General features: G+C 42.3%; 3 protein-coding genes across 5 annotated transcripts in view; 1 reads left to right on the top strand and 2 right to left on the bottom strand.

Moving 5' to 3' along the window:
* The window catches only part of LOC135102471 (uncharacterized), a 55,494-nt gene extending 28,932 nt beyond the window's left edge, over positions 1-26,562 (bottom strand). Inside the window, 1 exon segment of the mRNA XM_064007786.1 lies at positions 26,421-26,562. Within this exon segment, the coding sequence (XP_063863856.1) occupies positions 26,421-26,444 (24 nt within the window). The 5' untranslated portion in view covers positions 26,445-26,562.
* Positions 18,473-25,051, top strand: LOC135101981 (uncharacterized). Of its 3 annotated transcripts, none has more exons than XM_064006514.1 (9): positions 18,473-18,863; positions 19,140-19,247; positions 19,352-19,624; positions 19,787-21,009; positions 21,151-21,397; positions 22,042-22,145; positions 22,323-22,466; positions 22,665-22,789; positions 23,315-23,450. In XM_064006514.1, the coding sequence occupies exons 2-9, from the start codon at positions 19,184-19,186 to the stop codon at positions 23,316-23,318; spliced, it is 2,184 nt and encodes a 727-aa protein (XP_063862584.1). In that variant the 5' UTR covers positions 18,473-18,863; positions 19,140-19,183; the 3' UTR covers positions 23,319-23,450. The 3 variants fall into 3 exon arrangements, with proteins under 3 accessions (XP_063862584.1, XP_063862583.1, XP_063862582.1); XM_064006513.1 differs by having other exon boundaries at positions 18,478-18,863; positions 19,143-19,247; positions 22,604-22,789; positions 23,315-25,051; XM_064006512.1 differs by having other exon boundaries at positions 18,478-18,863; positions 22,604-22,789; positions 23,315-25,051.
* Positions 26,504-27,500, bottom strand: part of LOC135101983 (uncharacterized) — a 64,775-nt gene continuing 63,778 nt past the window's right edge. Inside the window, exons 8-9 of the mRNA XM_064006546.1 lie at positions 26,854-27,048; positions 26,504-26,639 (exon numbers count right to left, since the gene is read on the bottom strand). Coding sequence (XP_063862616.1) covers positions 26,880-27,048 — 169 coding nt within the window. The 3' untranslated portion in view covers positions 26,504-26,639; positions 26,854-26,879. The remainder of the gene's footprint in view (positions 26,640-26,853; positions 27,049-27,500) is intronic.

Genomic DNA, 27,500 nt, shown 5'->3' with positions numbered 1-27,500 from the left:
GATAAATATGTATATCCCAGGCTTATACTTCCCACTTCAATATACATCACGACAGTGATGTCATTTAGTATAAACGGTGGTCTCTCCTTAAATTCTCTCATCCATCTTCCTTCTCCAGGCTCCCAATCCCCCAATGCAAGACGCCTTTCTTTGGCAAGTCTTGCATCTTCCCCATCCTCAACATTCCTTTTTGCACAAACTTTATATCCTTTACACTTCAGACTTTTCATTTAACATGAGAAAACTGTTCAACAGTCTTAGTTCACACATTCAACTGGGATGATGCTGGAAAACCCTCGTGTTCAACTAATCCTAGAAGACCACACCATGGGATGAACAAAGGGAGAACAAAGGGAGACTACATAAGAGACATAAGAGGAGACATAAGAGACTACATCGCAGACAGTCATGCATGAAGGGAAAAAGACAAACTCTGATGCAACTCCAACTGTGGATAAACTATTTGGCTGTTCCATTTAAGGACCGACACCTCAGTGGGCCTTTTCCTCTTTCTTTTCCTTTTTGTTGCCCTAGGCCAAAGTCCCTCTTACATAAAAAAAAAAAAAAAAAATCACGCCCCCCCCTCTTATCCAGCATGTATGAGGTGCCCATCACACAGGGAAGACATGCAACCATGTCGAAGGTCACCTCTCGCCTCCCAACATCAAACGAGTTCCCCAAGGCACACTAAAGGACCATGTTATGAAACACTTCTGCGCCTCACCTTCACTACATTAAAAAGGCTCTACTTGAAGTTACACGGATTTTTGAAGATGCTTTTATGGTTCTGGTGACAGATTAACAAGATTTCTCCATATTAAAAGGAAATGCACCTTTTGAGAACCCGGCTGATCATCTCTGTGCCCTTTGAAAACTGTCGTGGTGAGAGTGCAGAGCGTTTCAGAATACGGGGTCTAAAGTGCGAGGAACGGATCTGATAGGGAAATACTGACTTCTAGGAAACTGATATTCACAATACACAGGGAATGGCGTGGAGTGCGAATGGAGACAAGGGACAAGGGAAGCCTGATGTAGCCTCACCAAATATGAGCCTAACAGTCAGGCAAACAGTGACGGACAAGAACAAGGCCGAAACCAACGCAACAAGGGCAAGGCTGACACTCGAGCTGACACACAAGTAAAAAATAAGACTAACCCAGCAAGTCTCCCTCCCTCTCTCTCTCTCTCTCTCTCTCTCTCTCTCTCTCTCTCTCTCTCTCTATGTCTCTCTGTACACACACACACACAGAAAAAAAAAAGAACAGTCACATAACCAACCTATTAACATCCAGATTACGTACACACTAACTGAACGTTCAACACAAACACGAGAAACGTTTGCATGCACCCACAGTGAGCGAGGGATTAACTCAAGTATTGGTCCACTCTCCCCCTCTCACCCCCGTCACTTCCACCACTCTCAGTCCCGCCACAGACCTGCTCGCCTGCACTGCTCCGCTCGCTGCCTCAGTCCCCGGCACACTGACGAGAGGCGGATCTAGAGGACCGAAGGAGGCCAGCAGTACCCTTGTACTACACCTCTTACTCCTCCCTCTCCCATTCCCCTCCATCCATCTCTCTCTCTCTCTCTCTCTCTCTCTCTCTCTCTCTCTCTCTCTCTCTCTCTCTCTCTCTCTCTCTCTCTCTCTCTGGAGCATAGACAATCTCTCTCTCTTTCTCTGGAGCATAGACAAATATCAATGTAATCTCTGAAGTTAATGTATATGATGTGGTCAATAAAATCATTCATCTATTTATCCAGCTGTCAATCTGTTTCTAAAACTCTACGTCTCCCCCCCACACACAGAGATTCGTAATAGTAAAATAAAATTTCATTTATCGCAACATGTTAAAAAAATAGGAGAGTAAGAAACTGCCGTGGCAATGTTAGTTATGCAAGGCGGCTATGCAATTATACAGGGAAGAATAACCGGGGGGACCTGATTTCGAGATGCACGGCGGGGACAAGTGCCTAGTTCACATGTACCGCACACTGACGTCACCTGCACAAATGAGGTGAATGTCTCTCTGGCATGAGTCAAACATTACATAAGGCACGTGTTGGTCTGAATACGGCCGTCACGTGAGTCCTTCGTGGTGGATACTCGACACGAGGCTGATCTCCTTGTCTCTAAGGCTTCGGTCACTCAGGATTATGCATATTGTGGAAATTTAGATCAATAGTAATTAACCCGAGAATTTCTGTCTCAAGAAAAAATGGATCCAACCTCACGCAAAAATTTCCCGTCACGGCGCACTCTGCATTCTGGTATAGTCATCTGATAAATGCTGCAAAAGAGAGATGTTAAGTGTGAACCTGTAATATAAATTAGCACTCAAATCATTATGAATAATCACACAGAATAGAGAAAAGTATTTCAATTGGTTTCAGTTCTCATTATCATGTAATGCATGGGAATTAATTTGTATATTGTATGTATGGGCATGAGAATAAGAATTTAGGAATTTATGTAGAAATCAAGCATATTTTTTCATACAAATTCTAAAATGCTGAACAATTTCTGAAACGCGAGGTTAAAACTCGACGTGTCATCTTTGCTGGAGCTGGATACATTTCCCAACTTCCCTCAGTATCTATCTATTTATATCTACTTAAACACACACAAACACACACACACTATACCCCCCTCCCCCACACACACACACACACACATCACAGCCACCATGTATTGCCAAGTGTGCAATGGGATCCTTAACTTCTTGGAAGGGCTTCATGCAACACACAACACACTATTTCAGTAATGATGTGTACAATGCGCGCTGCAGTTCGGTTTTCCCATTTCGCGGTATCCATTATGCTTAACAAGAAACACTTTTCACATAACAAACATGATATTTATTAAAAAAAAAAAAAAACGATGCGAGGACGTCTTATATTATATTTACCTCCATCCAAGCGTTGCAACCTCGGTGAAAAAAGTTTTCCCCCCTGCTTCTCCTCTCTCATTTCATCCTCCTTCTTTAATTTTTTTTTCCCTCTCCTACTTATCTTTCCCCCTTTTTTACTTTTCATCGTTTATCTCGGCTTTATCTTTTTATCAAAACTATGAGGGAAGACTAACAGCATCCTCAAAAAATGTAATCATGAATTAATTATTACAATGTAAGCATGAAGTGTAAGTCGGCCAGAGGTTACCAGCACTCAGTCATTACCTGCCTGTGCTACGTATAAAGTCCGCGTCACTCTTTCGTGCTCCCTCGTTTTTTATTCACCGTGTCTTTAAACATACGCTGCCTCGCTTTTTATTCACGGTGTCTTTAAATATACAAGTCTGCGGCAGGAGGGTGGTATGCGTCGTCGGGTCCTTGACTTCGAGAGTTTTACCGCCGCAGGGAAGCAAGAACAAACATGAAGTGCGATGCTCGAGGGAGGAAAAGAATCCACGCGTGTCGCAAAAAAAGAGCAATGCAAACCTGGAGTCCATGGAATATTACACGCAGGCCAGGCAAATTTGGACATTTTTGTTTTTTCCCCCCTTAATTAAGCTTGGTTGCAAATTATGGCCTAGGGACGGCTGGGCACTGGGAATATTATGTTTTACTCTTCCTTCTTCTTTTTTTTTTTTTTTGTGGAACAGTATTGTGAGCAGAGTTGTCTATTTTTTTTTTTTTTTTTACCCTTGGCCGGTCTGCCTGACAAAAGAGAGGAAAAAAAGAGGGAAAAAAAAAAAAAAACACTGTAGCTGGAGGTACAGGTCAGGAAACAAAGAGGAAGAGCAAAGTGGAGGAGGATGAATTGTGGAAGAGAGAACCTGAGGGAAAAAGCATCTGTTGGAGAGCGGTGTGTAAGACTGAGCCTGGTGGTGGAGGAGAGCCGTTGAAAGCCTCACTCCCATACAGACTTAGAGAGAGATGTCTACGTAGGTAAAGAAGACTGCGGTAATATGTAGCGTCAAATTATTCTTCCAGTGGATTTTCTCTCTGTCCTTTGTTCCCCTTCTATGGTGGGGTTTTTCCTGGGATGAAATGAACACGACGGTTTACAAGCACCAAGGCAATTGACTGCGGAATTACGGCTGTTATAATTTTCTTGCGTTACGTGACCGGTCTGAAGTGTAAAAGACCAAAGGCTTGCACAGAAAAGGATATAGTGTTGTAGTTACCAAAAAACGGGAATTACGAGCTTAAAGAGGAACGTTGGATAATGAAATTCAATATAAACGGTGCCTAAGGAGAGATTACCGCGTATAGATAACAGTAATGACATGTGTATTCTCTCTCTCTCTCTCTCTCTCTCTCTCTCTCTCTCTCTCTCTCTCTCTCTCTCTCTCTCTCTCTCTCTGTAATGGACAATCCGTTCACTCCATTTATATTCTCTCTGGTCTCCCCTTTATAATCTCCGTTTTGCGTTTTCTTCTATTTCTCAGTGGTACCTCTGTTATAATATTCAGTCCCCTGTTTCTCCTCTTGGCGTAGTCTGCTTAATTCTCTCATTGTTTCCTTTGTCTTCCTCGTCTTGTAGTCATTACATGAAGCCTTCCTTGCGATAAAAACACTCGTGGCTTGGGAGATAATCACACTGATCGTTCGTTTTATAGATAACATGAAAGCAAGCACTCATTCTCTCTCTCTCTCTCTCTCTCTCTCTCTCTCTCTCTCTCTCTCTCTCTCTCTCTCTCTCTCTCTCTCTCTCTCTCTCATCCAGATCACCTATACAATCACTGTTACCTGTGCCCTCTAAGACAGTCACCTGGTGCAAACTCATTTCAAGTCGCCTGTCTCCATCTCGCCACCAGTGACGCCACACCTGTTAAGCTCATTAAGTTTTGCAGGTAATTTCCAAACTGTCTAATTGCCTTTACTGTTAGGCAGAAAAGAACGAATAAGTATTAAGTTGTAGCGGAACTATAACAATTTTAGGTGGTTTTTACTTCTGTGATTGTGGAAAAAAAAAGTATATTTTCTTAAACTTAATAAGATCCTGAAGTGCAATGTAGAATATAATGAAACTGATGCCATAGTACTGTAAGGGTTAAATGTTAATCGGCGAAACTACACACACACACACACACACACACACACACACACACACACACACACACACACACACACAGTCTCCACGTTAGGTCAAGGTCAACGATTCAATAGCTGAGAATAAAACTGGCTGACCCTTGCAAACTCGGTCTACCACCACCGCCGCCGCCGCCAGCCCTTCACTGCCACTGGTGGTTGGAAATAGAAAAAGTTTTGCCCGCAGAGAGTTTCAGGTTTCAGAGTGTCCGTATTCGATTGTCCGTCAGTTTGTGTGTCTTTTTTTACTGAAAGGGGGAGAGAAAAAAGAGAGAGAGAGAGAGAGAGAGAGAGAGAGAGAGAGAGAGAGAGAGAGAGAGAGAGAGAGAGAGAGAGAGAGAGAGAGAGAGAGAGAGAGAGAGAGAATGTGGATATCTGTGCAAGCTGTCATACCACGCAATATTAAAACAACACAACTTATTTCATCATCACTTCACTATCCCCTCCCCTCCCATCCACCAACACACACACACACACACACACACACACACTAACTACCAACCACTAGAAAGTACCAGGTAAGAGGCGGCTTACCGCGAATGAATCACACTAAAACTCAATCACGTGTCGCCAAAAAAAAAAAAAAAAAAAAATCCGCGGAGTTTCCAGCGACATGTAAGAGGAAGTCGTGTGTAGCTTTACCCAGTTTGCTGCGTGACGGACCGAAAGTTTCTCAAGCATTGTTCAGTCGATCGGCGAGGAATAAAGCCCCGTCCTTATGTGATGCCTCTTGTTTGTTTTGTGCCCGTCTGTCTCCCTTTGTCTCTATTGGTTTGTTGTTTGGTTCCGAGGCGGCTTGTCAGTTCGTCACTTCGTCTGTGTGTCAGTTTGTCATTCAGTCCGTCATCGGCGTTCCAAACGATGCTTTGCACGCGCGTTTCGTTTATTGGATTTCGGGTTGAGAGGTTTGTTAGTAGATCTCTCTCTCTCTCTCTCTCTCTCTCTCTCTCTCTCTCTCTCTCTCTCTCTCGTAATCCTCCTCCTACTTTCACGTTCATTCACTCCTTGCTTCTTGCTTCGCTTACCTCGTCGTCTTCACGTGTAATTAATTCATTTGCTTTAATCAGGATTTCTTGCAGTTTTTCCTCGTGTAGCACTTCCAACACACCTGCTCCCTCCTGGCCCAGCTTTTTCCACACCACTCACCACCACGCCAGTCCTCGGCTCCCACCCATCACGTCTCGCGCCATCCCTTCTCACATCACTTCTTCCTCGAGACACTATATAAAATTTTCGGTTATGTTACGTATAGAAAAGACAAAATAAGAAATAGATTGTATGTAACGAATAACAACAATAATAATAATAATAATAATAATAATAATAATAATAATAATAATAATAATAATAATAATAAAGACGAAGAATCCGAGGGTAATAAATAGATGTTATGTAGAACGACTTAAATGATTGCATCTGTATAGCTTGTCCAAGCGGAGGAAGCGCGATGTCGTAATGGGATTCTATTAAATATTCAAGACCGCAAATCATCAACGCAAATATTAATCTAGGGTCGATAAATCAAACGTAAGACAACGACGTAGAAGTTTTAAGATAATTAGTAAACATTCCTTCCCAAACACAATCATACAGTTTTTCTACAAAGGGATCGTTAATGAGACTCCCAAACTTATCCCTTGCAGTTTCATGAACCTTAGTGAACTTTTTCTTTCAGGTCCTGCGAAAGTTTTAGCTTATTGGACCTACCTGCATTACCATTATTTGTATATAACCGAATGTATTGATGGTCAAATAAATGTAATCAATCAATCAGTTAATCAAATCCGTAATGACTTCGATGGTATAACAGGCACAGCTTTCAAATACAGGTCAAACAAATATTAAGAGAATATGCAGCCAAGATACTGTGCGTTATTATATCTAAATTTTGAGCGTTTTGTATGATATTATGAAATGTTGCTTTCTTCAGGGTGTTGCTGCTGATGGCACGCCTTATTACACACCTTATTTTGCAAGTCAGAGCAGTGATGGTTCTCATTTCATTCTTGTGAACATTTACATGTAACTTTTCTGACAGCCGCGGCCAGGTTAGTGAAAGGTGAGTGGTGGAAGAGTCTTTGTCTTTGTTATTCTGCATCTCTTACTTTAAATAATATAAGGTAGCTTATCATAAACAGATTCGTCAGAGTTGAAGGGCCTCTTGATGTTTGCTCCTCGTTTGTGTTCCCTTTGTTCCTAATCCTCACCATTATTTGATTAATTTTCCTCCTCGTCATCTTTCGTTTTATCATCAACACCTCCACCTACTCCCTACTCATTCTATTGCTCAGTCACTATGATCATCACTAATTTTTCTCTCATTTTCTTTATTTTTCCTCCGTTTCCCTCTTTCTCCTTCTTTCTTCCTTCTCCCTGTTCGTGTTTTTTCCCCACTTTCACTTTCCTCCTCCTCCTCCTCCTCATCATCATCATCATCACAAGTTTTTCTCTCACGTACGTAATTTCTTGATTTTTTCCTCTGTTTTCTTCTTTCTCCATCTGCTATTCCTTTTCCTATTCCTCCTTCCCTTCTTCTTCTTCCTCCACTTCCTCCTCCTCCTCCTCGTCGTCCTCCTCTTCCTCCCCTCATCCCTACTACCTTAATGATTGCTGCTGATACCACTCTCTTGACTCATCGTTTTTTAAAGGCATCTTCTTTCTTCCTGCTCCTCCTCTTCCTCCTCCTGCTGCTCCTTCTCCTCTTATTCCTTCTCATACACTAGTTTTCCCTCGCGTCTGCTCCTCTCTTTTTCATTCTTTCCATGTTTTCTCTTTCTTTTCTTCTATCTCTACTTTTTCTTTTCTATCTTTTCCACTTCCTTTATCTCCTCTCTTCTTGTTCTTTCTCTTCCTCCTCTTTTCCTCGCATCCGTAATCTTTTTCCCTGTTACGAGGAAGACACATTTATTCTCTCTCTCTCTCTCTCTCTCTCTCTCTCTCTCTCTCTCTCTCTCTCTCTTAAAGGGATACTGATCACGTCTCTTTTTCCCTTTCGTACATTATTTTTCCTGTTCCTAACGTGTTTTACTGGAGGCGAAATCGAGTTTTGTATGTAGGCCGTGTGTGTGTGTGTGTGTGTGTGTGTGTGTGTGTGTGTGTGTGTGTGTGTGTGTGTGTGTGTGTGTGTGTGCGAGGCCAGGCCCTAGATAATACATCCCCGTAGGAATAAATGGATTAAAAAGTTCTGTGAAGGCAACGAGGCAAGACAAGACAAGACAAGACAAAGAGAAGTGAGTTGGGTGAGGACTGTTGTTGGAGAGAATAATAATAATAATAATAATAATAATAATAATAATAATAATAATAATGTTTCATGTTGAGTTTCCTTGTTACCTTTGACATTCAATTCAAGTTGCAACATTTTTCCTCAAGTTTGCGTAAAAGTAAGAACATGGGAAATATTTATCACACCTTTAAAATGACTAAAATAATTCTTACTTCGCCTCTTAGTATTTCAATATTAAGTAAGCACAACATATTGCCAGGCTCTTATGATACACTTTCACTCAGTTCACAACTTATGATACACAACTTACGACAGACGTTCCAGGTTATGACACACGTCTGTCTTAGTGTCTGTCTTAGTCATGACACATTTAATATGAAAATGAAGAATACGGGACAAGGCATTTACTAGCAAGATGGTAAAAGGACACCACCAAGGCACAGTTTGTCTTCCCGTTAATAAATTGAACAAGTCCATCTTGTCACTTTTTCCCTTCAGAAGATTTATCTGTATTAATAAAGCAAATAGACATCAGGGGAAAAAAAAATGCAAACATGTACCAAACAAAAGACTGCAATTTACTCCCCACTCTAAAGGTAAGTGAATCGGTGAAGCTAGTTACTCATTTTTCATCTTCCCCCTCGCAAGTTCATCCATTTTTGATACAACGAATACATTTTTAAAACGTATTAATGCTTCACTAAACTGACGCACAACCACACAGACTGCTGTAACAGAGAGAGAGAGAGAGAGAGAGAGAGAGAGAGAGAGAGAGAGAGAGAGAGAGAGAGAGAGAGAGAGAGAGAGAGAGAGAGAGAGAGAGAGGCAACAATTCCTTTCCAGCGCCAATAACACAAGACCACCAGAGCATGACATTATACCCTCGCCTGACCTAAACTAACTCACCATAACCTCGCCTAACCTAACCTAATCTAACCTAAACATAACCTAACCTCACATCATTCAACTTTACCTAACCTAATTCCGACAAGTACCTTCACAGTTTAAGGATCCCGTACAAGCAAATAAGCACGTCACTACCATAAGCTCTTGAAAAAATAATCTACCTTACGTTCCTCATCCTCATTTCTCTTCTCTCTTTTTTATACGCAGGGGGAAGAAGACATTGATTAGTTTACTCTCTCGACGCCAGGCCAAAGATTAAAAATGGAAGGCGAGAGTCATTCAACCCCAAGACGTGTTCGATCCATATTACCTAACTAAGCTCGTGAGTATTCTTAAGCATTCTTCTCTCAATACCCAACGATTTTCAAAGGCCGCAGGATTGATAAGGGAGGTTTCAAAGTATGTTTTTTGCTATTGATGATGATGATGATGTAGAGTCCCTGTTAAACTATCACTAGACAGGCCTCAGACAGGTTCCTAAGCTCGCATGTTCGTAAACGTCCTATTTTTCTCAACCCCGATGATTTTCAAAGGCTACAGGATCGATAAGTCAGGTTTCAATATGTGTTTTTTGCTACTGGTTCAGCTATCGCTGGACAAATCCTAGATGTGTTCTATCTATAATACATAAGCTCACATGTTTTTAAACTTTCAATTCTCTCAACCCCAACAATTTTCAAAGACTATAAAATTGATTAGTCACGTTTGGGTAAGGTGTGTTTCTGCTATTGATAATACAGAACCCTTGTTGAACTATCATCAGAATCACGAAGAACATCCTTGAAAAAAAAATTCCTATTAAATTTTACTGGACATTGTTATAGACAGAGATGGTGAGGAGAAAATAAAATTTGAGAATATGATCCTTATATTCAAAAGGAGTAGAGAGGAGGTGTTATAGACAGAGATGGTGAGGAGAAAATAAAATTTGAGAATATGATCCTTATATTCAAAAGGAGTAGAGAAGAGGAGGAGGAGGAGGAGAGGAACGTCTGCCACATAACAAGAAACTCCCACACTCTCTTACATGCGACGCCGAAGAAAACAAATTAGAAAAGTAAGTGAAATAATTGTAAATGATTAAATAAACAGGTAAGTAAGTAAATGAATAAAAAAAAAGCAGGAATCGATTCAGTTTCTTAAAGTTAAACTGATGGAAAAAGGATACAAAGTCTCTCTCTCTCTCTCTCTCTCTCTCTCTCTCTCTCTCTCTCTCTCTCTCTCTCTCTCTCTGAGCTCAATATTTCGTGCTCAGTTATTTTTTTATAGAACAACCTATCAACGTTGCTTTTTTCGTCCTCACCTGCTTGTCATGGAGAGAGAGAGAGAGAGAGAGAGAGAGAGAGAGAGAGAGAGAGAGAGAGAGAGAGAGAGAGAGAGAGAGAGAGAGAGAGAGAGAGAGAGAGAGAGAGAGAGAAAACTTACACGCGGTGAACTGTTGGGTAATGAATAAAAAAAAAAAAACGAGAAAAAAAGTGCCATAACTGTTGATTTAATGTTCTCAGCGTGTATCTTTTTTAATTCCTAGACCTTGCAGGGATCAGTAGACCCCTCCTCTCGTGCCCTGCGTGGTGGAGGAGTGGAGGGGCAAGAGGAGAGATAGCTGTAGGGTGTCTGGGTTAGTGGATGGAAATGGGTTGCTTCATCTCGTCAGGTAAAGGGAGGAGGGCGGGGTAGGTGTATAATTAAGCAAGTGTTTTTTCAGCGTTTAATGAAGGTGAAAATCGTTCTCTCTGATAATTAATTTCTTCATTCTTTTTTCCCCATCTCTCCGTCTTCGTCCTTCTTTCGCCTCTATTCTACAACGCTTTCCGCTCTCGTGACGACTGACTCATCTGAGGACACGGGAGTGACTCGGCAAATTCTCATGGGTATTTTTCCTATTGACAGTGTAGAATGCTTGCTAAAACTATCAGTGGAATCATGAAAATATCCTTGAAAGTTTCAGTATAACCTCATTACAGCTTCATTAGTCTTCTACTGCAACCTGTTCAAAGATATCGACATGCGACATCAAATCGTTAAAGAATAGGAGCCTTTTTGCTTTTTATTTCTTCTGAATCTGTTCTTTTTCCTTCTTTTCCTTTATTTCTTACTCTCTGGTTTGTTATATCTTTCCACTGCTGCTTGGTTTGATCTTTTTCTTCCTTCCTCTCTGATTTGTTTCTCCTCCCAGCCTGCTATCTCTTTCTCTCCTTTCCTCTATCCATCCCCCCCACCCCCGCACACACACGTCTCCATCACTTTCTCCTTGTCTTTTCTCATTCTTTACTATTTGGCTCCCTCTTGGTCGAGTCTTTCTTCTCAATTTACGTGAATTACTCTCCTTTGTTTTATCTCCTTGCTTCTTTCTTTTCTTCTTCAGCTTCTACTTACATGGCGGATTGTGTTCTTTTCCCCCACCCCCACCCCCACACCATCTCTCTCTCTCTCTCTCTCTCTCTCTCTCTCTCTCTCTCTCTCTCTCTCTCTCTCTCTCTCTCTCTCTCTCTCTCTCTCTCTCTCTCTATTTACGCCGTTTATCGTCTGGTTCCTTTTCTACGTTTCTTCATCGTCTGATTCTTTTCCTACGTTTATTCATTATTTTCTTTCTCGTTTATATTTTTTTTTCACATCGTTTATAAAGTTTTCAATGATTTTTTTTCTCTTTCCTCTTTCCTTTCGCTTGTTCTTTGTACCAATCTTTCTTGCAATTCAACGCTTACCTGTTTTTTCTTCTGTTTTCTTCTCTTCCTCCTCTGTTCTCCTATGTTCTCTTTTTCTGTCTAACAATTAACAACATTCTTTATATACTACTTCTTTTCCTTCCTCTTCCTTCATCTTTTTCTCTAATCATCTTTCTTAGACTGCCTCTACCACCATCCTTTCATTTCTTTTTCATTTATTTACTAGTGTATATTTTTCGTGATTTCCTTCTTTTCCTTTTCTCCAAATTTTGTCTTGTATTTTGGTTTCTGCTGCATATTTTTCCTTTTCCATTTTTCTTCCGATCACATTTCGTCTTCCGTTTTTCTTTTTTTGTTGTTGTTTTTGTTGTCTTTTTTTTTTTTTTCTTCTCTCTATCTCTCTCCTGCTGTTGCCCGTTTCCTCATAATTCTCCCTTCCTCAAATTATGATTAAGTTTTCTTTTCACAGTTGTCATCTAATTTCTCGCTTTACCGCCAACTTCGGTCTCAAACAATTTTCCTCAGTTTTCTTTCCACGTAAGACAACCTTTAACAAATTAATTTTTTTCCTTTTTTCCCCGAACTCAGATTGTTTTTTCCTTCCTAAAGTGTTTTTATTCATATATATATATATATATATATATATATATATATATATATATATATATATATATATATATATATATATATATATATATATATATATATATATATATATATATATATATATATATATTTTTTTTTTTTACTTTGGAATTTCATCGAAACTTTCCTTTCCCTGTAAAATTCTCCTCTTTCCTTTCCATCCTTTATTTTCTTTATTGAATGCACTGTGAACCATTTATTTTTCTATTTTTTCTTCTCTTTTCCTCGGCATCCTTCAGTAATTGCTCTTAATGGACAGTTTCCTATTCTATTTTCCTCTTCCTCCATCTTCCTTTCTCCTCCTTCTTCCATCTTCTATCTTGTTCTAATTGCTTTTGGTAGCTGTTTTTTTCTTTTCCTATCTTATTCTAGTTTTTTCTGATGCTCCATTTTCTTTTTTTTTCCTTCTTCTATCTTTCTCTAATTGCTGTTCTTAGCCGGCTTCTCTCTCCCTAACTTATATATTGTTTCTCTACATCTATCTATGTTTTCTTCTATGTTCTATAATGGTCTAGATTTTTTTTTTTAACGTTCTCGTATATTTTATCTTTTTTAATATTTTCCTGTATGTTTTTCTTCGTCTACCTTCTACATTGTTCAACTATTTTTCTTAACGTTCTTGCATCTTTTTTTATTTATTTTTTTTTATTCTAATACGTTCTTTTGTGTCTCTTCAACTAGCACCTAGTTTCTATCGTATATTGTCCTCCTATCTATCTGCTCATTCCCATTCATCTAGCACCTATCTTCTACCTTATACTGTTCTATCTTCTTTATCTTTTCACTCCTTCCACTCTCCCTCTGTTTGGTCACCCTCCCACGCCACACACGCTGGAGAGGCAAAGGCAGGCAGTGAAAAGGACGTCCCTGCTACCTCATATTCTTCCTCAAGCAAGTTTTCTATACATGAACTCTTTTTCTCTCTCACCACTCCCGAATTCAGCATCTCTTAACCTAGAAAAAAAATTCAACATCTCTTAACCTAGAAAAAAAAAAAAAAAACATCAATAAACCCAGGTACTCATTCGCTCCACCTCCGCTGTCTTTCCCATCATTACAATGCCATTTAGCCCCGCCCAACAAGCCCACGCTGCTCCCAAGGTTAATATTAAGGAACAAGGGCCCCCAAAGTCTCGCAGCGATTAGCGTGTTGACCGAGGACAAGACCTTAGACGAGACGTGATAGTGGCGACCCGAACCATGACGATGACCGCCAAAGTCAACACGGGTGCAAGAATTATTAATCTCTATGACCGCGGAACAAACTCCTCGGTCGAATGGGTCATTATGAAGCGATAGTGGATCTTACAAGGACCATATTCTGAAACACTTCTGCACGGCACCTCCACTGCATTCAAAAGACTCTAATTAAAGTTACGCGGGTTTTCAAGGGTGTTTTTTATGATTTTAGTGACAGATTAACATGGTTCTAGTGACAGATTAACAAGAGTTCTTCATTATTCACAGGAGAAACACTCTTGAGAACCTGGTTAGTCGTCTCAGTGGCCTTTGAAAATAGTCGTGGTAAAAGCAAAGGGTTTCTGAATACGGGCCTTACAGTGCTGAGGGCGAATGAATTAACAACGAGTAGTGATTATTAAAACGTCATATTAGTTGATGGATATAGATATGCAGTCGATGAGCCACGTGGAGGATTAACGCTTGCCTCCTTGGGTGCTCGAGTTTGCATCGCCTCCCACGTGTTACTGGCACGGGGATCGGTTAGTGTCTATTAATGTCCCTCGATCAACGTCACGGAGGCCGAGATGGTGACGTGAAGTGCGGCAAATAAACAAGAGGAATTGTAAGTTACGGAAGCAAATCGTCACGTGCTTTCCAATTTTTGTTTCTCCTCCTCCACTTCCTCCTGTCACATGACGCATCCTGGTTAATTTTTGCAGATAACCCTTCCCGCCTGGCACCAAGACGCTTGGAGTGTAGGGAAGCGGAAAGGAGATATAATAGTTTAAGTTAAGAAAGGTCCAGTAAAATAATGATATAGTTAAGGAAAAGTGAGACATAATCGTGAAAGTTATCAAAATTAGAAAAGAATCGTTATAATTATGAAAAGTTAGAGAAAAAGACGATAAAGTTATGAAAGATGAGAAAAGCATTTAAGTGAAAGAAAAAGATTCTTTCAGTTATAAAAGATGAAAAAATCGGTATTGTTAAGAAAAATGAGAAAAATAACTATGCACCGAGAGAAAAAAAAAGTAATTTTTAAAGTTACGAAGGATGAGAAAAACAATCGGAAAATAAAAGAAGAAAAATTAATGATATCAAGTAGCAGAAAACAACCTTCGAAGTTAAAAAATACAAAAACAATCAGGAAAGTTAATAGAAAAAAAAAAACTGAACTAAAATATGAAAGAAATGGAACGCTGCGCAGTTAAGACGTCCTGACAGCAATACAAAGGAAGGCATGTTGAAATAGTGTCCAGGCCTTGATAGACAGACATTACTGTTGATGAGCTTGAGAGGGGAGGAGAACAGGTAAGCTATGACCCTTGAACTAATGACCACTCGGCTGGCATTGGTCAAACATTCAATAATAGCAACGGCAATAACAGTGGTGGTGGTGATGGTGGTGGTGGTGGTGGTGGTGTAAGTGGTGGTGACGGCAGCACTAGTAGTACCTAGTAGTAATGATTATGATAACGACGATGATGATGATGGTGGTGATGATGATAGTAGTAATAATAATAATAATAATGATAATAATAATAATAATAATAATAATAATGATAATAATAATAATAATAATAATAATAATAATAATAATAATAATAATAATAATAATAATAATAATAATAATACTGAGGAGAAGGAGAAGAAGATGAAGGAGAAGGAGAAGACGAAAGAGAAGGAGAAGAAGACTAAGGAGAAAGAGAAGGAAACGAAGACGAAGACGAAGAAGAAGAAGAAGAAGAAGGAAAAGAAGGAAAAGGAAAAAGAGGAGATGGAAAAGAAGAAGAAGAAGAAGAAGAAGAAAGAAGAAGGAAGGAGGAAGGAAGAAAGAAGAAGAAGAATACAGGTACAGCCAAAAAATAAACAAACACAAAAATAAATAAGAAAAATAATAATACATAAACAAACAAATATATATAAAAAAATAAATAAATAAATAAATAAAAACTGTCTTACAGGTACGGCTGAGAAATACCAACCACTCAGCATCAGCGCCAGACTACCCACCTAAAGATTCACCCCTTGCCTGTCACGACCCTGGCCTCCCATCCTAACGCAGCTGGCAAGACCCACTCGAGACTCACTCCCGCAGCGCAGCACCACCTGGCAATCGATGAGCCACACCCAGCCACACCACTCCTCGAAGCTATACATTAACTCCGGTGGCTGTCAAGGTGGCTATTCTCTATTATAAAACGCATTCTCAAGTCAAACACATGTAAGAAGGTTGCCCTTGGCTTTTAAGAAACATTGATTCTTCCTCGTGATTGATGGGGGTCTTGTGTGTGTCAGTCAGCCAGTCTTGTTCCTTTGTGACCTTAGCGGGACTCCAGTAACCTTTGGAGTGTTTCCTAATGTTTCATCAAAGAAATGGCTTCCAGAATAAAGACCATACAGTAATTTTGATACATCACACCGTCACTTACTCACTGTCAATACTTACGTGCTCGTATAAATACATCACACGACCTACACACATAAAGCAAGGCGTCATGTAAACCGCCAATAATCGCGTCTACACACGCACTGAACACACCCTAATTCATCCATTACGCAACGAAGCAAGTATTATTTGTTACTTTACATGCAAGTCTTCGTCGAGTGGGTCTTGTGGGTCAGAGAAAAGACACGTTATACGTTATACGCACCAACACTGTATTAAGAGAGGGTGACTGGGTGTGGCGCCATAGCAATCCACTCATTGCGACGCTACTACTATGATGATGAAAAGGAAAATTATTTAATTGTGGAATAAAAAAAAAGCTTGAACTTACCATAGTCATAATTGATACGTAAAAACAAGATCACTGATACTGATGGGGAGGCAAAGTTTCCCCAGCAGAAACATCTCATGAGCCAGGGAAGGAGGTGCTTGTTCCGGCATCGCAGAGGGACGGAGATTCCCTCCTCTTCCTCCTCCCCCTTCACACACACACACACACACACACACACACACACACACACACACACACAAAAAAAAAAAAAAAAAAAAAAAAAATCCACCTTCAAGATCTCGAAGACAAATCCCAGCCTACACCACATCATCAAGTCAAGTCACGGTGCTCTCGCAAAATCGCCCTAGAAGCCCCAAGCGAAGATGTCTCCGTGAGGAAATGGCTTCGTCTTCCAGTCTGGGGCCGCCATTCACTGCCACCTTATTCAAGATGGACACATTTGTAAAATAAAGCATACATATTTCCTGGGTCGCAGGAAACAGAACACCACACGCAGCACACGGCAGGAAAGTGTAGAATGACCTTGACCACGCAAGTTTAGCACTTAACCACTGTATTGCTGTGTTGCCTGTACATTTTCTTCACTAGCACATACAAAAATTCAATATGTCATTTGCTGTTTCCTGTAACCCTTTGACTGCGTAGGTCACTTAATGCCGCTCAGCGCCACTCGAGTACGTAGCGAGCCAAGGAGGGAAGTAAAGAGGCGGAGGCCCACCCAGGTGAGCAGCTCCCGTATCACACAACTTAACGTTAATTTCTCGCAAAATAAAGCAAAACACAACTTATGTGTATAGAATATTTTCGACTTAGAATTACTTGAACTATCAAATCAGGAAGTATGTACCTTAACTCGCGGGACACACACACACACACACACACACAATAATATATATATATATATATATATATATATATATATATATATATATATATATATATATATATATATATATATATATATATATATATATATATATATATATATATATATATATATATATATATATATATATATATATATATATATATACGAGTATATAATATATACGAGGTGTGTCATTTTTTTCATATAATATATATATATATATATATATATATATATATATATATATATATATATATATATATATATATATTATATGAAAAAACTCGCATGCATTAGTGCATTCTGTAAGTTTTAAAGATATGAATTGGCTTATTGACTTGCATAGCAAACTCTATATTTTGTTTATTTAAAAAAATCGATGTTTATTAGCCAATTTAATCTATTTACGTGTGTGTGTGTGTGTGTGTGTGTGTGTGTGTGTGTGTGTGTGTGTGTGTGTGTGTGTGTGTGTGTGTGTGTGTGTGTGTGTGTGTGTGTACTATTACGCATTATGTATAAGAACGAGTACTATTATTACGAGTACTCCTATCACCACCACCTGACAGGAGGCCATAACACCTGTATTCCCGTCCTGTTGCATCATTTCCCTCCTCATCACCTGACCGCACTGGTAACCCCTAACTCGTCTCTGCTTCTCGTCTTTCTTCTCCCACGTACTAATCCCTGCTCCTCCCCTGACCTGTCCTGTCTGTTTACCGTGCTAACCTCCGCTCTTCGCTCCGCCCTTTCATGTCAGCTTCCTTCAGCTCCACGTGTAGTCATGTCTTCCTCCCCTGACTGACAAGTGACACCTCAATTTACTGCCTGCCATATACATTAAGGGCATCTCGAGTTAGGTCAGTTAATGTAAGCCCCATTCAGTCGGGTCAAGAATCGGCAGTCGGTAATCTTTTGTTTGCCGCTCAGCCATGAAGGGCGAGGTACAGCTAATACACTTTTAACTTGCACAATATGCATACAAGATAAGGACCATACTTCCTCTCCCTAACCACCACTGTCCACGATACAACAGCAGGAGTGGCGACCGTGCGAAGGCGACTACACCGAACTGATGATCACCGCTAACGCTACCAAGTGAAGGTAAAGATATATAGTACGTGTGTGTGTGTGTGTGTGTGTGTGTGTGTTAATGTATGCAGATTATGGAGAGGAAGAGGTGGAAGGGAAACGAAATAGCAGACGGTGGCGTAAGTAGAGGAATAGTAGAACTGAGGAGGAGTCAGAAGTGATGGAAGAACATGAGGAAGAGGAAGAATAGGAGGAGGAGGAGGAGAAAGGGAAAAAGAGGGGGAACGACAAGTGGCAGTACAGATCAATACTCCACTTAGGGAGATTGTTACTCTTGTCTGTGATAACTAGTCCATTGATTGTTTCACCTCCATCTCACACCCACGGCGCCGCTCAGAACCCAGTGCTCACACCCACGGCGCCGCTCAGAACCCAGTGCGAGGCAACAGGTCGCCGGGGGAGCCGCGTAGTCCATTGATTGTTTCACCTCTATCTCACACCCACGGCGCCGCTCAGAAGCCAGTGCGAGGCAACAGATCGCCGGGGGAGCAGCGTCGCGGAAGGTGGAGGTGAGACCCGAGGAGGTGGAAGGGGAAGTCATGCATACCACCCACCCATCTGTCGCCCGCTTCTTGCCCTGCTCGCCTCTCGCAATTCGAATACTAGAGTTTTTCATCACTAGGCACGAAATTGCTCTTGGTTCGCTCAGTGACAGTGAATTTCATGTGATTTCCAGATGCACAATTCTATTGTTCATGAGTTTTGTATTAATACTTTTTTTTTTCGCATTCTTATCCCTATCCTCCCATCATCCCCCCATCCCTCTCCCCACACACACAACTCAGCAGGTGCAGCTTTGACGTACTAGCCAGAACCAGGACTAACAAAGATGAAGGTGGTGGTGGTGGTGATGGCGGTCTCGCTTCTAAACTTTATCGCCGGTAGTAGATGCGGTAAGCCTCCCGTGTGTGTGTGTGTGTGTGTGTGTGTTCAGTATCTGCAGAGTCTTCTTGAGAGCGGTCAGTTTACGTATTTAACACCAAGTTTATCCCTACAGAGAACCAAACCATCGAAGAGAAAGATGCTGCCGAAGCTTCACTATCAGACGCCCATGAGATTGATGGAGGTGATGACTTGCCAGATAAGGCCAAACGAAGAGTGGTGGAAGGTTTGGCCCTGAACCTGCAAGGGCGGGGACCCGAGGTTGTTGTGCATGGCTACCTGAACCTGCCAGACGACCTGCAAGCATCCACTCTCTGCTTCTGGGTGAAGCCTTACAAAGTGGAGTTCTATGTCAACTTGATGACAAACACGAGGGTGCAGTTTTTTAGTAAGTATCCTGCTGTTCTTATCTCTCTGATGGACACCGCGCCGTATTCATGCTAAATACAATGAAAACCTATATTCTCTCCCAGATTTTCATGAATGGCACACGAGTGTTACCACGCCTCTCAATTCAGTGAACTCCTTTTTCTTTATCTTCGTTCCACAGTTGACATGTACAACCTGGTTGTCACCAAGACTTCGTACATGGTTAGAGTTATACCTAAGATAGAAATCCGAGTGTGGGTGCACATCTGCGTTGCCATTCACGACCAAGGGTTCGACACATACATGAATGGGCGTCTCACGGAACAGATGCGTGATCAACCAGCCTCTTTCGACGATCATATGAAAGTAGTGCTGGCAGGAAATATTCCCATGGTAATTTCTTCTAATTCTACACTCTACTACTTTTCCGGAATGTTGGCTGATTTGAGACTCTTCCCCAAGAAACTCACGCAGGCCGAAGCGGATGACGTGCGGACAGGCGAGTGGCGAGGCGTCAACTACAAGATGACCATCAACAAAACTTTGACAACACACTCTAAACTCAATATCGTGCGAAACATTACCTACGAAGAGCTTTTTCATCGTCCACCTGATTACACGATTCTGTCCTTCTACGAGCCTTTAACGTATCCGCAGACCGTGAGAGCCTGCCAAACATATGGTGGCTTCTTGCCGAATACGGACACTGAAGACATCACCACCATCTTTAGGAAATGTGCTACAAACATCGGCCACTCAACAGATATCTGGCTTCACCAGCCTAATTACGATCCTCATAACCCTAAACAAAAATGCTCGATGATCACACATTACTTGCAAGGAAATGCCACTGTAATGCCTTGGAAGTGTGACGGCATATCAAGTACCCTGTGCTGCTATGTCCCCCGCCAAACACGAGTCAGGATGATTGGTGGCGATTACTTAGAGGAAGATATTTTTTTTTTTGAGCAACCTTCTATCGCGGGACAAGGCGTGATTCTAGAAGGAGAAAAAACATTACACGTGGGGTGGGAAAACTCTTCCAGTGTGACGGTGATGACCAAGAAGGGGGAAGTGCTGTTCAGGCAGCAACCCGCCACCAACCACTACATGGGCCGCAGCCTCTGGAGCGCAACGCAAGGAGGAAATTTTAACATATCTTTCTCCGTCTGCAAAAAAGGGCAGTTCAGTTGCTCTAACGGCGAGTGTGTGTCCCTTTCGAAGCGTTGCGACGGTGTTCCTGCCGACTGCAGCGACAACTCAGACGAAGACGACACGTGTGGGATTTTCCATGGCCCTCCTCCCCATTACTACCTAAAGAGAGGCCCGTCAGATCCCCGCATCAACGTGACCCTGCACGTGATTTACGTTCGCAACGTGGACACTGACAGGAACCGTCTGGAGGTAAGTCATCCTTCGCTATCAGGAGTGTTTTCTGTCGGTGGCCAGCATAGGCTAACTTACGTGCAAGTTCCTGTGTGTGTGTGTGTGTGTGTGTGTGTGTGTGTGTGGTGTGTGTCATCTCACAGTTCTAGCTTGACGCAGGTCATGATGGGGATCAACTTGGCGTGGCGAGACGAGCGACTTACCTTCCACAACCTGCGTTCGTCTGATGGTTTGCCTAACATCCTGGACAACGACGTCCTATCCTCATTGTGGGTTCCGAGCCTCTACTTCCCTTACGCGCTTTTCGAGGAGAACCTGAACCTCGAGAAAGGAGCGATGACCCACACGACCGTGGCAGCAGTGCCGGTTGGAAGTGGCTCACCAACCACCATCAACAGTTACGAGGGTAAAAACAAAGGCGGCGGGGTACTGGAGGGTGGAGGGTGAGATGGGAGTAGGGAGTCAAGTACAAAACAACCTTCCATGTTCTTGGCATATATTACACTGGTGGGAAGCTATGAGTTCTGGTTCATTGATGAATTTACTCAGCATTAGCATATATTACACTGGTGGGAAGCTATGAGTTCTGGTTCATTGATGAATTTACTCAGCATTAGCATATATTACACTGGTGGGAAGCTATGAGTTCTGGTTCATTGATGAATTTACTCAGCATTAAACTTGTAAAAACAACTAAAAGATAAATGAAAGGATAAAAAGTCTTGCCATTCCCTTTCCTTCGAAACTCTGTACACATAAGGGCCTCCTGCTTCCCTCAGAGGAGCGACGCCTCTAAACAAATCAGGATTTTCAATCGATTCCTGTATAAAGATCACGATAGGTTCAGTTTTCAGGCATGACCATAATCATCATCTAACATGGAGTACTATGCCAAAGAGTCTTAGGAAAATTAATGCAATAATTGCGTATAAACAACACAAGCAGGAGGGAGGGAAATGTGTGTGTGTGTGTGTGTGTGTGTGCACGCACTATTGCTCCCTGCACACAACAAACAGCTATGCACCAAGTCTGATACCTCCCCCTGGACAGCCTTGGAGTTCCCGGGCAGCGGCGTGGTGCTGGAGATGCAGGTGATCACGCTCGTCACAACCACCTGCTCCTTCACGCTGAAGGCCTTCCCGTTTGACACACAGGTGATGTTACACATCATACTATTGTACTACATCGTAAAAAAAAAAAAAAAAAAAAAAAAAAAAAGAGCGGGGGGGCGTTACCTAAGTCAAGCGTCATGAATGAACCATACTTGATGATGCAAAGTCTTTCTCCTTTTCTGTCCGTGTCTCTCATTTCTCTCCCCCCTCCTCTGTCAGATGTGCGTGATTCCACTGCAGCTTCGAGGTTTCGGGACGCCTCAGGTAGCGGAGGAACACCTAAGAGTGCTCAGCAACGACCTCTCTTTGCCTGTGTTCGGCTTCCATCCGGTCCGGTGCTTCTACAACGCATCCATGCCGCAGGTGAGCCGTCTGGACCAATGAACTGAAGCCGCTGCTCAGGATCAATTCGTGTAGTGCGCCACAAGTTCAAAAGGTAATGAGCTTTCTTCCGTCTCATCACTTTCTTTTTTCTTTTTCACCGCCGCGGACGCGCGAAGCAAGTGGAGATGGGGCTTCTGCTTGAGCGACGCAATGGGGCCTTCCTTTTCTCCTCGATAGGGCCTTGCGTGGTGCTGCTGTTGCTGGGGCATCTCTCCTTCGTCGCCTTCCCACTCCACCAGTTCACAGACAGAGCCTCGACCTCCCTCTCGCTGCTCATCGTGGTGGCCGCGCTCTTCTCGCAGGTACGGTGCTGGAGGCTCATCCCGCTGTGTGTGGAGGTCAGCCCCGGGGATTGCTTTGTCTAACTGGAGAGGGAGCTCCTTCGTGCGTTCGCTTGCTCGTTCGCGAGCACACACACACACACACACACACACACACACAAAGCCTTTTTTTTTTTTTATAACGTCACAAGACGCGACGATTACCTTATTTCCATCGGTAGCTTCTCTGTGTCTGGTCAGGTCAGTTGCACGTATGTTTGTTGATGAAAACACTTAAGTAACTACATTTATTATTTTTGGTAAATTATGAATGGCATGAGTGGGGCATCACGGTCACCACAGCCACGCCTGCACTTTGCCCCTACCCTTCCTCAAAAACTCATCACCAAAGTTCCAATTGTCCAATGATCGGTATGCTCCCAAACGAAAAGCAGCGGTTAAAGTTGACTGTGGAACCCGATTACTACTGAAGTGGCTTTGTTGGTTAGCTAACAAACGAAAAAAGTAACTGTTGAACTGGCCCTGAGTCTGTCACTCCTCTCACAGATGAGCAGCACCCTGCCAGAGTCCGCACAGCCCAAGGCCATCGACATGTGGTTCTTCTACTGCATCCTCCGCCTCTTCATCTTCTTCGTCTTCCACTGTATCGTCGATTACCATTACAAGAGAAGTATCGAAGCCGACAGGAAGCAGAAGGAATTTCTTGCCTCCTCCAAGCACCAGGAAGCTCTCATTCCATTCAAGGCACCGAGTTACGACAGCCTGAAGAAACCGCCGCTGCCTGACAAGGAAAACAACGAAGCGCCCCGCCACCACGGCCGATGGGTGACAGAGGGCAAGCGTTCCTTGCCATCCATCACCCTGCCCCGCGCCTGGCTCACCTCCCAGCTGGTCAATAGGATGAGTCTGCTCTTTGGGCTGTTTCAGGACTTGATGTTTGTGATCGGATTTTGTGTCCACCTGGAAACTACGAACCGCTTCACCAAGACACAGTTCAACATCTTTAAGGACTGTTCCGGAAAGGGATAGTAGTGGGCGAGGGGCGTGTTGACATGGGCGGCTTGGTGATTCTTTTACTTACTTGCATCGTAAAGGTGATCAGGCAAAGTGTAACATCTTCCCGTAACGCACTGAGGGTGATCACTACTTGTATGTAATGCAGTGTGTCATTTTTCTTTCTTCCCGGTCTTGTCTCCGTAATTCGTCTCTGTCCCTCAAAAGCTTCATACAATAATTGGTTTGTTAACCCTCGTTAGCAAAGAACCACGTGTCCTCCACCCTACAAACAGAAGCTTCCTAAATACGCTGGTGGTATTAACTTAGATTAAACGCAATGTAATCAAAACACGGGGGAATTTCTTACAGACAACCCTCGACCACCAGCGCCAGGTTCAGTTGGTGTAGTACTTGACAACCAACGTTTGACACCAATCACAGATCCCCAACATGTTACACTTTTACTTTTTATATTTATTTTTGAGACATCTTTCATATAGAGAGTACAGACCGTCATAAAAATTTGCAGGATTCATCGCAGTCTCCTGTAAAGACGACGCCCGCACGCGAACAACACAGATCGTATCGTGCAAGAGGCGGCGGCACGTGTCACTGCTTCACGTGTCCTTGGCTATGGAGCCTACTTTATGATTTTTATGAATTTTTTTTTTCCACTGTAGCAGCCCATGTACACAAAAGGAAAATGGTTAAAAAAATGGATGAATGGATGTTTTTTTTTATTTTATTTTCTATTTATGGGTAAAAGTTAATTTTTGAAAAAAAATATACACTTTTTTCTTCCCTTCTTCCGCATCATTTTCAGCCAGTGAACGTTGCTTGGAAAGATGCATCCGCCTTTGCCACGCACTCAACACACCCGTCAGTCTGAAACACTGACTCAGCGTGACATTCCCGCCACGTGCCACACGCCTCTTCAGTCAGTGTTTGGCCCTAGCAACGTGCCACGGTGGTAGGCCTCGAGTCCTCTTCGTTTTTTCTCTAGTAACTCCTACATTGAGTTTTAAAAGCAAAAAATGAAGCTTCTAGTATAAATTTGGCGAGGAGGAAATGCCACCACCGCTACTACAACCATCAACACAGCTGCCACCACCGCCATCACCATCACCACAAACTCGTGCCTCGTCGGGTGTGGTGGATGACAACGCTCATGTTTAATGCTGATGTTTCCATGTAAAAAAAAATAAATAAATAAAATAATAATGAATAAATAAACAAATATATAAAAGGATAAATAGATAAAAAAAAAAAAAAAACACGTCACATTCCCATCGAATTTAGATGTTCCTATCACAACCGTTCACCGTCACTTTCGTCCACTGATATATTGCCATGCTAAGGTCAATGCTAAGTCAAACTGCACGTCACACCGCGGGTTGTTGTAGCTTATAGCAGCACAGTAAGTATTTGTATCACTTGAGTTCATAAAAGCAGGGAGAACCTCGCCTTTGACTGCGTTGATGCTTAGGCACGTACTCGACACACTCTGCTCTCACCACAACTATTTTCAAAAGGCCACAGAGATGATTATCCGGTTTCTCAAGAGTATTTCTCCTGTTGATGAAAGGAAAAATCTGATCAGTCTGCCACTAACACCGTAAAAGCACCCTTATAAATCCGTGTAACTTTAACCAGTCTCTTAAAGTAGTGAAGGTGCGGGTCAGAAATGTTTCAGAATATGGGCTTTCTGTGTACTTTTTGCTGTGTACCGATTCTAATATTAAGACTGATCACTATTCTTGTGTCTGTACGAGTAAAGCGTGTATTCGTGAACAATTCTAACGGTCCACACATTTTCTTTCATTGCTCCACTTCATTTATTTTTCATTCCTTTTCTCTTTTTTTTGTTGTTTTATGATGAAACCTGTTGCAAATTAGTCTTTTCTCACTCTTCGATGGCAGTGATTTTCTGTGCACCGAACCTAAACAAATTATGAACATTCTAAACTGACAGAAATATAACTCGACCTGATTCATGAACGAAAGTAAATATTGTCTTTTCTTTTATACACATGATGTACCAAACGACAAATGTTCTGCGACCAATAAAGTCTTAGTACATTCTCACTACCATCATTATAATTATCCTTTGCCTCTTGCACCACCACCACCATGCATCCCGCTGTCAGACCGCTACAATACTCCATCCCCCCATCCCCTACCCCAATAACCTTGATGTACCACAAACGCATGTACACCTACACCTGCCATCCATCATCACTATCTTACACATTGCAGGGTAAACACCACCGCCACAGTGAACACATCCGTCATCACCACGCACTCCACCTTCCTACAGTAGCCACACCCCGCTCCTCATTATCTTCCTGTACCATAAACACATGAAATACGCTCCACACCTCTTCACCACCTCCATCATACATAATGGGAGGTAATCACCACCATCACCATGCGCACCACCATCCTTTCGCTACCACCATACCCCCTTTCCCATCCTCCCGTTACTTTGCTGTACCACAAACATACGTAATACCACCTACACCTTCCCACCATCACCATCATGACCAGTGCCCCTCTTACATAAAAAAAAAAAACAACAACATACACCATGGAAGATAAACAAGGTAATCACCACCGCCGCCACAACACCGCAATACAAACACAACATTTTACCTGCCTCTTCCTGCGGCCACTGCTTCATGGTCGTCTTCCCTTTCCTCGTATCACAACGCTTCAGTACGCACAGGTCACACACTTCCAGCCATCAGCCCAGCAACGCCCGGCATCCCTCGGCACATCACCGAGGAAGCTTGAGACTGAACGGAGGCGAGGGCATAGTGGCCGTGGTGGTAATGCTGGTGGTGGTTGGGGTTCACAGGTTCACGGATTCACTTCTCTAATACGAAGCAGTATCGAAACAATGAATTAGTGAATCTCTCTCTCTCTCTCTCTCTCTCTCTCTCTCTCTCTCTCTTCAGCAGACATTTACAGTGTCTATGGATTCATGGTAACATCCACAACCATAAATGGAGATGATGATGTTGTCAAAGATAATAAAGATGCGGATGTGAATTTGGATATTCTGTTCCTCTCTAACATGCGATAGTTACCAGTATTATTCGTGCATCCACCGCTCTCACCATGGGGATGTCACGTGATGCCGTCTGGAAATGACACTGCGACGAGGTAATGACGCCGCCGTGACCTTGAAGAAGAGTGGCGGCGGCGTGTCATTCCCTTGGGGAGTGTCTGGCGGCACCGGCGTGGCGTGGCGTGGGCGGCAGGACGTCCCACCCTGATGACGCCTGAAAAGAAAGTGAATAAAGGCCCATTCACACACACACACACACACACACACACACATCAGTGACGTATCAGTGCCGTGTCCGCTCAGTGCTTCAGTGTCAGTGAAAAAAAAAATATCGTTACTTTGAATTCGGTTGACGCATTCACACATGTCAGGCGCAATACCGTGTTTTGACTCTGCGTGTCAGTTCCGTCTCCGTTCCGTGAAATTTAAAATCGTCGCCACCGATATTTTTCAGCGTTTCACAGACGCCGGACGAGAGTTGTGAGTTTTCCCACAAGAATGCATGATGAACTACTTATTGAAATGGTTCGGAATCATCCTGTTTAGTATGATTTGTCACAGCCCAAGTATATGGACAGCAGTCTCAAACAACTTATTTGAAAAAAAAAATGTTCCATCATCAATAAACTTGTACAAAGAAGAAAACTCCCCTTCACTTTCTCTTTT

Source organism: Scylla paramamosain, chromosome 7, assembly GCF_035594125.1.
Source record: "Scylla paramamosain isolate STU-SP2022 chromosome 7, ASM3559412v1, whole genome shotgun sequence".
NCBI lineage: Eukaryota > Metazoa > Arthropoda > Malacostraca > Decapoda > Portunidae > Scylla > Scylla paramamosain.
Note: the sequence above shows the minus strand (reverse complement) of the source record. Positions and strands in the feature narration are given on the sequence as shown.